The 12,905-nt window shown below is 49.1% G+C and overlaps 1 protein-coding gene across 2 annotated transcripts in view; it reads right to left on the bottom strand.

Moving 5' to 3' along the window:
* The window catches only part of RASGRF1 (Ras protein-specific guanine nucleotide-releasing factor 1), a 136,694-nt gene that overhangs the window by 17,220 nt on the left and 106,569 nt on the right, over positions 1-12,905 (bottom strand). For both annotated transcript variants that reach the window (XM_011938398.1, XM_011938399.1), the window contains 4 exons: positions 12,530-12,633; positions 11,099-11,183; positions 6,039-6,236; positions 1,704-1,783 (listed from right to left, as the gene is read on the bottom strand). In XM_011938398.1, coding sequence (XP_011793788.1) covers positions 1,704-1,783; positions 6,039-6,236; positions 11,099-11,183; positions 12,530-12,633 — 467 coding nt within the window. The remainder of the gene's footprint in view (positions 1-1,703; positions 1,784-6,038; positions 6,237-11,098; positions 11,184-12,529; positions 12,634-12,905) is intronic.

Genomic DNA, 12,905 nt, shown 5'->3' with positions numbered 1-12,905 from the left:
GCTGCAGGGACTAGGAGAATGTGGGAGAGACACTTACACGGGCCCGCAGGCCACCTGAAAGAGGGAAGACGGTCAGGATGGGGACTCAGACAGAATGGGGGGCCCCAGAGGCAGTGGAGGCAGCGGTGGTGGCGGCGGCAGACCAGGAAGCCAGCCATGTGAGGAGGTGGATGGAGTGGTGCCCCGGGGGCGGACGGACAAGTTGGTGAATGCACGGAGGGGCAGCTCCCCACAAGCACAGTCCACAGGGGCTCTGGGGAGCCCAGGCAGAAGAGAGACGGCCGGACAGCACAGATGGGTGCAACATCTGTCTGAGAACACAAATAAAGTGGAGATGGTCAAGGCGATGGCACACAGAGCTGGCGAAGGACAGACCAAGTACGGCAGGAAGAAAACGAGGAGGCAGACGAGGCTGGCAGAGGGGGTGAGCAGTCCGTCAAAGCCACTGTCAAGGGCTGGAGGTTTTGGCTGGCCCCATCCTCAGGGTCTGGGGGTAGTAAACTCTGGTGGTCCCTGCATCAGCCATGATCATGGGAACACCAGGAAGGGAGGAGAGGCTTCCTAAGCTGTACAGGGAACCAGGACCTCAGGGGTCTCCCCGGGTCTCTCCAAAGTGTGGCAAGTAGCCAGTCAGGCAAGGAGAGGAACGGACACTCACTCAATGAAAGGAGGGTTGAGACTAGTGCAGAAGCCTGAGTAAGCACCTAATGAGAATGACAGAAGCAAACCCCCCATTTCGTGTGAGTGTGCGGCCACAGTGTGTGCAGATGGGCTGAATCAGCGCTTCCCTGGGAGAGCTTGTCTGGAGCCCAGGGCGAACTTTGCCAAGCTCTGGAGGCCAGCCTGGGCCAGTCCTGGTGCTAGGCCATGGCCACATGGCCTTGGACCAGTCACTAGCTCTTCAGTTTCTTTGTCTGCAAGAACAGGATGTGGGAAGCAGCCTTATCCTGGTGGTTCTCAAGGGGGGAGGATTTTGCCCCCTAGTGGACATTTGGTATTGTCTGGAGACAGTTTTGGTCGTCACAACTGAAGGGGGTGCCATTAGCATCTCACGGGTAGAGGCCAGAGATGCTGCTAAAGATTCCCTAGTGCACAAGACAGTCCCCCTCAACAAAGGATCATCGTAGTCAAAATAGCAAGGGTGCTGAGGCTGAGGACCCCGCCTTATGGACAATGTTGATAGCGTTAAACACACAATGTCTAGGCAAGTCCTTTACAAACTTTAAGTATGATTATTGTAAAACAGTATTTTTTTGATTCCAAGATGCCACTGTCTATAAAATGAAAGCATATTTTGATGATGAATTCTCAAGTGTAAAAGGAAACACAATTGTGTTAAATAAACAACACTGACTTTAAGACATCTCCTGATGTCAGAATTATTAAAATGTAAAAAGAAAACGTGCATTTTAGAATCGAGACATCTGGCACCACTATTATTATCATCACAGCTACTATGCTTTCAGGGATCCCAGCGTGATTCCTGTGCTTCCCCCAGGAAATGCCGGCAAACTCTGGAGTTTCTCTGGCAGACCATGGAGGACTCCACCATTGGGGTCCAGGAAATCTAGGGGTCTTGCGGGTAGACAGATGAACAGACAGACAGACAGACCTCCTGCTCTGGCTGGGGGTGGCACGTGAATGCCTCTGCAATGCGGGTCTATGATTTTAAAAATAACAGTGACAAAATGACAGACACTTACTTTTTCAGAGCTTCTCTGAGATTCTTAAATCTGCCCTCAGATGACACAAGCTTTTGGAGCTTATCAATCAAAGCTTTAGTCTAGAAGGAATCAGAAGCATTTACTAACACACAGCACACACCAAGGCCCGGGACCTCAGGCCCACACTCCAGCATGCTGCCCGCCAGGGTTCCAGAATTGCATTCCCATGGGATCTGGGGGCCTCCTGTGTTTGGGCGCCTTGCCCCTGAACTCCTCAGGAGTTGGGCATGGGTCCCTGTTGAGTGTGCCTGTGCTCACACATCTCTCAGAAGCAAGGAAGTGGATGTGAGGGACCTGAGTGTGGATTTGGCCCTGGGAAATGTTGTAGGAGCCCGAGACCTGGGCAGTTTAGAACTTGGTGGGTGACTCTTAGGAGCCTATGCTGAGAGCAGGAAATGGCAGATTTTTGATTTTCCTGATCTTTCTCATGAACTACACCCAAAGGATGTGACCCTCATCTCACACATTCCCTTTTTCACACCAGAAACACCACCCAAATTTAAGGATCAAGAAAAAAGATGGGAGACGAACTGATCAGAAAAGAAAAGGCCTGGCTGGAGAGAGGAAGCCCCAGAGCAAAGGGCTTTGCCAGGCGACCCCGCCAGGCCCAGCACACACATCAGGCTGGAGCTGAGTTTCAGTGGCTGGAGTCTGTCTGACCCACGGAGCGCCCTGGGTCAAGCCTGGCTTTGTGCGCTGTGGAGCCTGAGGGAAGGTCCTTTCCCTCAGGGGTCCTCAGCTCCCTCATTGATAAAATGGTGAGATAGGTTAGAGACTTCCTTTGCAGCTCTGTTCCTCAAGATTCAGAATGTGGCTGAGAAACCACCGGAGCACAGTGGTACGTCGTGCCACCAGAGCCCTAGTCAGCCTGAAGGGGACACAGGCCCTGGAGGCCAAGCACATGCCCAATCTTGGGGTCAGATTTCTGCTGAGAAACTTGTCTACTGAAAAGGACAATCTAAGTCTCCATTCTGACAGGAGGAGATCTGTGTGTGCTCTTCAAGGGGAAAGAAGGGCTGAGCGTACCATTCAGTTCCGTGCCTTATCAATGAGCAGAAAAAGCCTAGCCACCTGGTGTGGACTAATCTTGTTCAGAGCACAACTGTGTTCTGGATCTGACACGCAACAGAATAGCACACAGCACACAAAGTCAAGGCAGATGATTCTGCTTTCACTTGAGATGTCTGCTCTCCAATGACTGGCGAAGGCTGGATGCCCCGGCCCACCTCTGTTCTAGATCTCAGCTTCCCTCTTGCACTTGCCCCTTTCCAGAGCTGCACCCTCCTTCCTCTTCCTCTCCATCCACCTGCAGAGGAATGACCTGATATGGCTTGAGGTCAGAGGCGGGGGCTGAGTCAGGAAACCTAGGGCCTCCCCAGCCTCTGTCACCTACCCTTGGCATGCCGACTGGCAAATCACCACTCCTCTTGCCTGTTTGGCCCTCAGGGTCCCCATATGGAAAATGGGAGGGTAAATCCAGGTATTCCCTAGGGCAATACTAGCTCAAATGTTCTAGAATTGCGGGAGACACAGAAGCTTGATCAGGAGATACCGGTGGCCAGGTAGTTCTAGATGAAGTGTCACCATGCTCTGAGGCCGTGAAAATGTGCAGAAGATATTCCGGGACCAATTTGTGGCTCTGAACTGGGCACATTTTTAACTTCCTCCACATCCCCATGCTTGCTGTGTATGGCTGCTCCTCTTTGGGTTGTCATGCTCTCTCCAGGAAGGAGCTCTATGGCCTGGGAAGCCACAGAATTTTCTCAGCTGCTGCTTAAAAAGTATGTTCCAGGTTGAAGCAGTTCAAGTATCTATCTTCTAGCTGGGCCAGGAGCTTCTATCCTTTGATGCTCCATGGGATACCAAGCCTCTGGGATCGTGGGTGTCTCTAACAGAGTGTGGACACCAGCAGGCAGAAATGAGGGGCCCTTGGAATATGTGATTGAGAGCAGGGACCAGGCAAGGAGCCTTGGAGTCAATGTCAGGAAGAAAGATGATTTTGTGGTCTCCAAAATTCCATCACTTCCTGTTCACCAAGCGGAGGACTTCTGGCTGGCCAAGAATGTTCCCTCCCAGAGAGGCCAAAATCTATTGTTAGCCAAGGCGAGGCTTTTGTCTCCAGGAGAGGCGACACACAAATCCATGTTAGTCATTGTACTGTCCTATGGAAGAGCATCATCATCAGATCCTCTCTTGAGGTTTGTTTTTTTGTTTTGTTTTGTTTTTTCAAAGAGGATGGGGAGGGGGTTAAAAGAAGAAAGGGGAAATGAAAAGTCCCAAATGAAACCCAGCTGCCTGACTCTTGCCAGGGGCTCAACCAGACTTGGACATAATGCTTTTCTGCTATGGTGAACACATTTAAGCAAGCAATAAGAACTGGCTGCTGAGGTTACAGTTCAGGCCATCTAAGAAACGTGGCCATTTTGGAGGGTCTCCAATGTCCATGGGACACCTGTAGAGAGATAATGAACTGCCCCTGGCAGATGCTGAGCAGGCCATGACCAGGAGCTCCCAGAAGCTCCTGGGACCAGGTGCTGTGCAGACACACAACTCTTACACGGCTGGGGGCTGCAGAAGACATCTGGGTCCAGACTGCCATAGAGGGTGGAGACCTCATGCAGTGCCAAAGGCATTTTTGATTTTTGAACCAGGCCAGCTGACCCTAAATCCAGAAGGATATCCTAGAACACAGGCTGAATCACATGCCCTGACCACCGAGTGTCCTTGATTTGCACTCTCTGCAGAGAACAGAAGATTTCAGGATGGCCAAGCTCCTTCCCTCCCAAATCCATGAGGAGGGTGATGCTGGAGATCGAGAATAAGAAATGCAAGGAGTGTGGGTTCCAGGAAGCCTAAGTGGGGTGGGAAACTGAAGCCTTGTCTGCAAGGCCTCTGGAAAAGATGATGTCATTCCCATAGTACAGGGGAGAAGGAGAGAGAGATTTACCTGGAATGGGCCCCCAGACTGTGGCAAGGGCCGTGCCTGAACCTTGACAAGCCAAACGAGGTTGGGTGACTTGGAGGTTCTGCAGAGCCTTGCTCAACACCTGCCTCTAGGAGTTCATGACAGTATGTGCCATGTTTGGCTGGATGTGCCTGCAGCTCTGAGCTCCTGTGCTCCTGAGCTCTGCTCTTTCCTGGAGCCCGCAAACAAGAGTAGCATCTTTCACGGTCCTTGACCCCAGGCCTGGCATCTCTGTGTGCCCAGAAGCAAAAGGCCCAATCCCACTGGGTTGTAATGGGGTGTCCCTGCATGTTCTGTAGTCCTGCTGTCATCAGGGGCTGGAGTGACCAGAAGGTGGGGGGAAGGGTAGCAGAGATGTCCCAGGACTTTCCTGAGTTTGACTGCTAAGTAGGGAGGATTATGGACATGCCACCTGCTTGGTGGGTGGAATCAAGACCTGCCATTGACATGAGGGGGGTAGCGAGGAGCAGGTGATAAAGAGAACAATGAGGGCGACACAGTATGCAAGTCCAGCGTGGCCCAGATGAGATAGGGCCCTTGGAGCCAGTGGATCCCGCACAACCCACCCAGCGGTAGGATGACAGACACTGCTGCCAAGGGATTGTGCTTGGGGGCTTGCCCTGTCTACTGGGGGTGCTTGTCCGGCCTCCTGCACACATGCAGGCTGGGGTGGGGGCATCCACCAAGTGTACTAAGGAAGTGGTCCAAGTGCCTCATTGTGCTCTCCTACAAGGAGCACTGGTCCCTCCTGACCCCAATGCCTGCAACTTTATTCCTGAGGAAGAATCTATCTTACGGTTTTATGTTCATGTTTTATGTTTATGGCTTTTCAGATTCATATTCTGAGTGAAGAGGGATTGAGCCCACATTTAAGGTGATCAACCAGCCGACAGGTTCCAGGGAGCAGCTAATTCTCTGTGGCCAGAAGGGCAGGTGAAATCAGAATCCTGGGAAGGGCTTGCAGGATCATCTGACGGAAGGGTCCTCCGATGGAAGGCTCACCTGACCACGGTCTCAGCTGCCCTTCAGATCCCCATAAAGCCACCACTCTCGCCCCAACTCCAGAAGAAAAGTGTTGGGACCAATAATCACCAACATATTCTTTCCACTTTGAGGTTTTAATTACTCAAGTGGGAATTACAATCCCACAGTCTCACTGCCACATCTGTGGGCCTGCTATCTGGTCCCAGGTGATATACGGGAAGTGATTCTCTGTTTTACCTGGGAGTGTTAGACCTCAGCCCAGTCCTTTGCCCACTTGTAGATGCCCAGTGGCCAGCCCACTGGTCTTCCTGCCCCATCCCCAATCCAGCCCCAGGGAGGCAGTGGTGCCAGCCTCCTGCCCGCACCTGCTTAGAGACTTTGAGCCACGTCTTTTTCAGCCGGAAGATTGCACTGCGGTTCATGGATGAGGTGATCTCCAGCACAGCATTGTAGTTGTGGAGGCAGCGGCAGATGTCAGCCACGGCCACCCACTTCTCGATGGCGCTCACCCTGGCATTGATGTCCTCGTTGCGGATGATTTCTGAAGCAATCAAGTTACTGATCTTTAAGCCAATGCAATAAGACAGGGAAAAAGAGGAATAAGTATTGCAAAGATGATAAATAATCACTATTTGCAGATATAATTGCCTGTTTGAAAATACAAGAAGGAACTGGAAAACTGTGAGAACAACTAACAGAGCTTGCTAGGGTTGCTGGCTAAAGGTTCAATATAGAAAAATGAAAAGTTTATATATACATTAGCAATAATCAGTTAGAAAATACAACAAAAATGCAACCTTCCAAATAACAATGGGAATTTGTAAATACCTAGGAACTTAATGAGAACTATGTAGGATGGAAAAAACAGGTCCCCAAAGGATATAAAAGGCTTGAATAACAGAGAAAGAGATCAGATTCCCAAATGGGAATGTAAATATGTCATTTTTCTGAAAACTGATACATGTGTTTAATGTAATCCAATAAAACACTCAGGCCTGGTGCAGTGGCTCACATCTGTAATCCCAGCACTTTGGGAGGCCGAGATGGGCGAATCATTTGAGGTTAGGAGATCGAGACCAGCCTGACCAACATAGTGAGACCCTGTCTTTACAAAAAATACACACACACACACAAATTAGATGGGTGTGATGGTGCATGTCTATAATCCCAGCTACTCAAAAAGCTGGGGCAGGAGAATTACTCGAACCCAGGAGGTGGATGTTTCAGTGAGCTGAGATCGCGCCACTGCACTCCAGCCTGGGCGACAGAGCGAGACTCTATCTCAAAAAGAAAAAAAAACCAAAAAACAAAACAAAACAAAAACCCTGAAGACAAACAAAAAACCAAATACCAACGAGAGCTTTCTCTAGAAAAGTAATTATAGACAAAGTAATTCTAAAGTTCATCTGGAAGAACAAATAGTTAAAAGGGGCCAAATTCTGAGGGAATCCCCCATGATACAACTAGAGCTTGGACAGGACACACTTTGAAGCACTGCTGGTCTCACATACACAGTAGAGGATATCTTTTAGGACTCCATCTCCAAACATGACATGCACATGAACAAATCAAGGGCAGGTTGGACCTGGAGCAGCTGGGGGCGGGGGTGGGAAGCTGGCGCTAGAACATCAGGGAATTAGAATTGCAAGAAGCTGGAACAGCAGGAAGCACTGGGCTTTCTGGTACATTCTTTTGCCACTTTCTAAGACTTTTTTTGTTTTATTTAGTTTTTTGAGACAGAGTCTTGTTCTGTCGCCCAGGTTGAGTGCAGTGGTGTCATCTCGGCTCACTTCAACCTCCGCTTCCTGGGTTCAAGCGACTCTCCTACCACAACCTCCCAAGTAGCTGGGATTACAGGCACACACCACCATGCCTGACTCATTTTTGTATTTTTAGTAGAGATGGGGTTTTACTACGTTGGCCAGTCTGGTCTCGAACTCCTGACCTCAAGTGATCTGCCCGCCTCGGCCTCCCAAAGTGTTGGGATTACAGGTGTGAGCCACTGCACCCGGCCTTTGTGACTGTTTAATTATTTTAAAATTAAAAATTAAAAAAAGACTACTACTTTTAAAAAAGGCAATAAAAGGGCATTTACAGATGAATTAAATATTATAGGGCTTTATTGCTAAGAAACCTCAAAAATAATTTCTAAAGGATGCTCATCAAGAAGAATGAATTGTAAAACGACTTAAGAATGGAAATACTACTTAAGAACTACTACTTATTATCAGGAAGGATAATAACGCACAGTAGTACATGTATTATATCGCTTAATTAAATTGAAGTTGTAGTTAAATTTTTTTCCATCAAGAGAACATGGAACTTAAAAACAGTTTTATATAAAAGTTATACTAATTTTTGAAATAAATAGATCAGTCAAATCTTCCAGAGAAGAAGGATAAAAGGAATATCTGCCAGTTCATTCTATGAAGCCAGTATTACCTTGATACTGAGACCAGAAATGGATAACAAAAGAAAGGAAAGCTACACACCCTTTTGTTTAATATACCATGACCACATTGGGTTTATCCCTGGAATGCAAGGATGATTGAATATTAGAAAAAAAGTATAACTGTCATTTACTATATCAACAGATTAAGGGAAAAAAACCATATGACCATCTCCACAGATGCAGAAAGAAATATTTGATAAAATTCTGTGTTTGTTCATGGTTAAATCCATTAACACCCAAGGAACAAAAGATAACTTTTAAAAAACCTGGTAAAGAAACAAACATCATTCCACATGGGGGAAATATTAGAGGCATCTCCTTTAAAACCAAGAAGGTGGCCAAGTGCAGTGGCTCACACCTGCAATCCCAGCACTTTGGGAGGCCGAGGCGGGTGGATTACCTGAGGTCAGGAGTTCAAGACCAGCCTGTGCAACATGGTGAAACCCTGTCTCTACTAAAAATACAAAGATTACTTGGGTGCAGTGGCGTGCACCTGTAATCCCAGCTACTTGGGAGGCTAAGGCATGATAATTGCTTGAACCTGGGAGGTGGAAGTTGCAGTGAGCCGAGTTTATACCACTGCACTCCAGCCTGGGCAGCAGAGTGAGACTCTGTCAAAACCACCCCCCGAAAAAAAACCCAAAAAAAAAAACCAAAAAACCCCACAAAAAACCCAAGAAGGAGACACATGATCACCATGTCCATTCCACGCTGTCCTGGAGAGAGATGGGACTAGGGTGAGGCAGGCGAGGTATGGGGTACAAGTGCAGAAGGGCAAGTAGCTGCTTAGATTTTGCTCTCTGGGGACCTGGCTTGTCTTATCCCAGTACCCCAGCGTGGCCATGGTCCTGAAGATCCTGGCCAGTACCAGCTAAGAGGACAAAGACATTAAAGGCTAAAGGACCAGAAAACAGCAAACAGAACTGTGCCAGGGAGAGACGAGGTAAATCGCTATTGTGCCAGCACATGTTCTGTGTATCAGAACCAAATGGTGGATTTGAACAGAGATGGCCAAATGCCAGGTTGTTACAAGGGCAGCTTCTCAGGTAGATCGTGTGTGTTCAAAATCGTACTCTGCTGTGTAATGTTGGGGATGAAATTTCCCCTCCTCGAGCCTCAGTTTCTTCATCCACAAAGTGGGAATGGCAGGATTAAATGAGATGATGCTTTTGAAGCACAGCGTCTAGCATGCGGTGAACACTCAATGAATGCTGACTTCACATTCTTGTCTTTCACTTGCTCAACTCCTGGGCACACAGTGGGACAGGGGAAGGGAGGGGACGATGATTTGTTGCCTGGTGCTGTAACGGGTGGTCAGATCAGGCCTCTGTCACGATGTTTCCTGAGGCTTGGCCTCTGTCCCTCTTTCTCTCCTGAGAGGCGCATGAGTCTCCTTTCTGCTGCTGTGCTTACTGCAGGAGCCACTGGGTGCCCGGGCCTAGGAGGCCCCAAAGGGCTCCTCCCCTGAGCTGCAATCCCTGGGTCTTTCTTGTTTCTTCCAGGCTGCTGGGGATCCTCCCAGGATATGTGCGCTGGGGGCTGGGGCTGGTGGGATGTGGCCCTGGCCAAGGTGGTCAGGGCAAGTGGAATCATGTGCTCCCACCACCGGCCCTCAAAGGCTCTTTCCTCGTGTTGATGATTAAACTCAGAAGAATGAGGATGCTGAGTGCAACTGTTCTCAGGGCTGTTACAAGGCTGGGAGTGACCCATCTCTGTGGTTCAGGGGCTGGAACTTGCGCAAATGTGGGGAAGTTGCTGGGAGGGATTTTTTTCTTTCTTTTTTTCCTCACAGCCGATTTGCACTGTGCAGCAATGAAAGTCATGAGCTACCACACACCGGTTAGGAGACCTCAGCATTTGCCCCTCCAGAGCCTTGGTTTCTTTGTATCTAAAAATGTGAGGACAGCCCCTATCTTTTAGTTGCTGTGAGCTTTCAATGAGGTTACTATGCACAAAAAGCTCAGTGCTAGGCACAAGGTAGGCACCTGGTTAGGGGGCACTGGATATTCTTATTAAAGAACATTGCAAATGCTCCCTGTGGACATGAATTGAGCCTCAGAAGGCTCTGGGACCTGTCTGGCCCCCAGTTCTCTGCTGCTCCCATGTTTCTCTGAGAAGGGATTCTGGGAGCTGGGGGTGTGTGACGCACCCATCTGAACTTAGTGTGCTCATCAGTCCGTCCAGACGCTTTGAGCCGCTTATGCCAGGCCAGTTTGCAGGCTCAGTGCTTGGTCCCATCTCAACAGTTCTCCCCAGGAAAGCTGGGGCTGGGAGGTCTAGAGGAGGGGCCGGAGGAGCTGGATATTGGGCCATCTTGATCCTAGCTGGGGACATTCAGGAGCCTCAGTCTCGCTCAGCACTGTGGCCTCCTAACATTAAAAAGAATTACACATTCTCTTTAATGTTATCCCAAAAGACTATCTTACCACAAGAAAGGCAAGAAGAAGGGCAGCGAGTGGGACATCACTTTCAGGGTAGCCGAAACAGCCAAAACGTTAGGAGATTCTGAGGGTTCTGGATAATGTATGAATTAGAGGGAAGCTGTCTGCCATTTGATGAGGTTAAAAAATAGGAAGCATAGCAAGATCTTCATTCCTTCCCTTCTAATCCTTCATTCCTTTCTGTTCTCTTTGCCGCAGACTCCCCAAACGCCCTGCTCCGAGGAGTGACCCCTCTTAGGAATCACAAGTCCTGGGTGAGGGCTCATGGCGAGCCAATGCTGGGCTGAATGTCTTTGGATGACTGCCCAGTTAATCATCCTATGACCATTCTATGGTCAGCCCCACTTAATAGGAAAAGAGACTGAGACCGAGGTGAGGCAACCAGCCCAAGGCCACATGGCAAGGGGTGGCAGGGCTGGAGAGGACCCAGCAGTCTGGTTCCAGCCAGTGTATAGCCCGTTCTCTACCCAGCCTCTTGAGCATCTTGCCAAAGAGAAACCTCAGCGAGAGAAGCGCTCCCATCCATACTCACATCATTGAAGTGCTTGGTGGTTTTCATGATATAAGGGGTCCTTTCATTCTTTTCCAGTTTCATCCATCCTTGTCCGAAGAACTCCCTGTGGGAAGTAAGGGGAGACCCAGGTGGAGGGGGTGAGGTTTGCCTTGCTGATTTCATTGCTCCATGCTTTTTATTTTATTTTTATTTTTTGGCTTTTTGAGGCTGTGATTTTGGGGGAACGACTTTCTGCAGAACCCTGGAAGGAAGGAACCCTGGGCTGAAGTCCAGCTCTGCCTTGTTGCAGCTGTGTGGCCTCAGACAAACCCTTTACAGAGCAGGGCTTCAGTTTCCTCCTCTGTAAAATGGGAATAAAGACAATCCTTTCCTCACAGGATTACTGGGAGGCTGAAATAAGGTGTGCGAAGGCACACACCTTATTGTGAGGTACAGTGGAAATAATTTGTTATGAATCTTGTTTTCTGACAGGGAGAATTCACATTTTAGTCATTGCAGCAGCTGGTCTGTAGGATGAGGGAATAGAAGACCCTAAAAGGGGGCAGATAAAAGGCTTAAAACGCCTGCAAGCCAAGCCACAGGCTCCTGACATCATAAAGTGACAGGGAGAGGGGACCTTGGCAGAGTCCTGTGGGCAGAAGGGGCCAGGGGAGGTGATCTGTGTTTGAAAACGTAACCCACTTCTCCTACAGGGACATATCAGGAATATCAGCTGCTTCTATGTCCAGGAGATGTGACAGGTTTCATTCAATCATTCAAATCCGGTGAGCTCAATTTTGGGAAACCATTCTGGGACCATTGTTAGGAATTGAGACATATTGGTTACAAGGATGTTTACTGCAGCGATAAATAATAAAAGTGGAGACTGAAAACACCCTTGTGGCTTAGTAACACACTGTTAGAGAATGTTGTGTACTCATTAAAAATAATGTTTACAAATGCCATTTTGGCATAGCGTCAGATGAAGGAAGAAGGATACAAAATTATGTAAGTAGAATAACTGCAATGAATACCAGGGATGACTGAGGCCACAGCAGGTAACAGCAGGCCTTGGGGCTTCTTCAAAGTCCACACCTGTGCCCTAAATCAGCTCCTGGAGATCACTGGACCCACACACGCGCCCACGCTCATACTTGTGTTCACAGTTTCTCACAGGTACATGTGCACACACACATGAACACATGCTCTTTTCTAGATACTGTCTTTCTAGGAACACTGAGTTAGAGATGATTCCAGAAAGGTGTGTATGTGCAGCTGATAGGTAAGGAGAGAACTTGGTGGGCAGGAACGGAAACAGGCTTCTCCCTCATTCTGTGGACCCAGGCACTATTGTTTTAAGCTGTGGAGGGTCCGCACAGCTCTGGAAGTTCACTGCATTTGCTTCTGGGGTGCTGTCCAAGACAGTGCCTGAGGAAGCGGGGGGAGGCAGGTGCTGCCTGCAACACTTACTCATAAGGAATCTTCTTGAAGACGAGGTGGTCTAGCAGGGTCAGCTGCTCCGCAATCTCTAGGGCCGAGTGGTTTTCAAAGGGCTCAGCCTTCACGCCTTCAGCCTGGTTTTGAGTTAGGGGAGCAAGGTTTTGAGTTGGGCCCACGACGAACACCTCCTGGATTCTCAGCTGCCTCTCTGGGGGTTTCTCCCCCTCGAATTTGGTGGGCGGGTGGATGGGGTATGATGCCACCTGGAATCTGGTGGGCAGGTGGATGGGGTATGACTCCGCCTGGAATCTGGTGGGCGGGTGAATGGGGTATGACTCCGCCTCGAATCTGGTGGGCGGGTGGATGGGGTATGACTCCGCCTCGAATCTGGTGGGCGGGTGGATGG

Source organism: Colobus angolensis, unplaced genomic scaffold (genome assembly GCF_000951035.1).
Source record: "Colobus angolensis palliatus isolate OR3802 unplaced genomic scaffold, Cang.pa_1.0 Scaffold172, whole genome shotgun sequence".
In the NCBI taxonomy this organism is placed as follows: domain Eukaryota; kingdom Metazoa; phylum Chordata; class Mammalia; order Primates; family Cercopithecidae; genus Colobus; species Colobus angolensis.
Note: the sequence above shows the minus strand (reverse complement) of the source record. Positions and strands in the feature narration are given on the sequence as shown.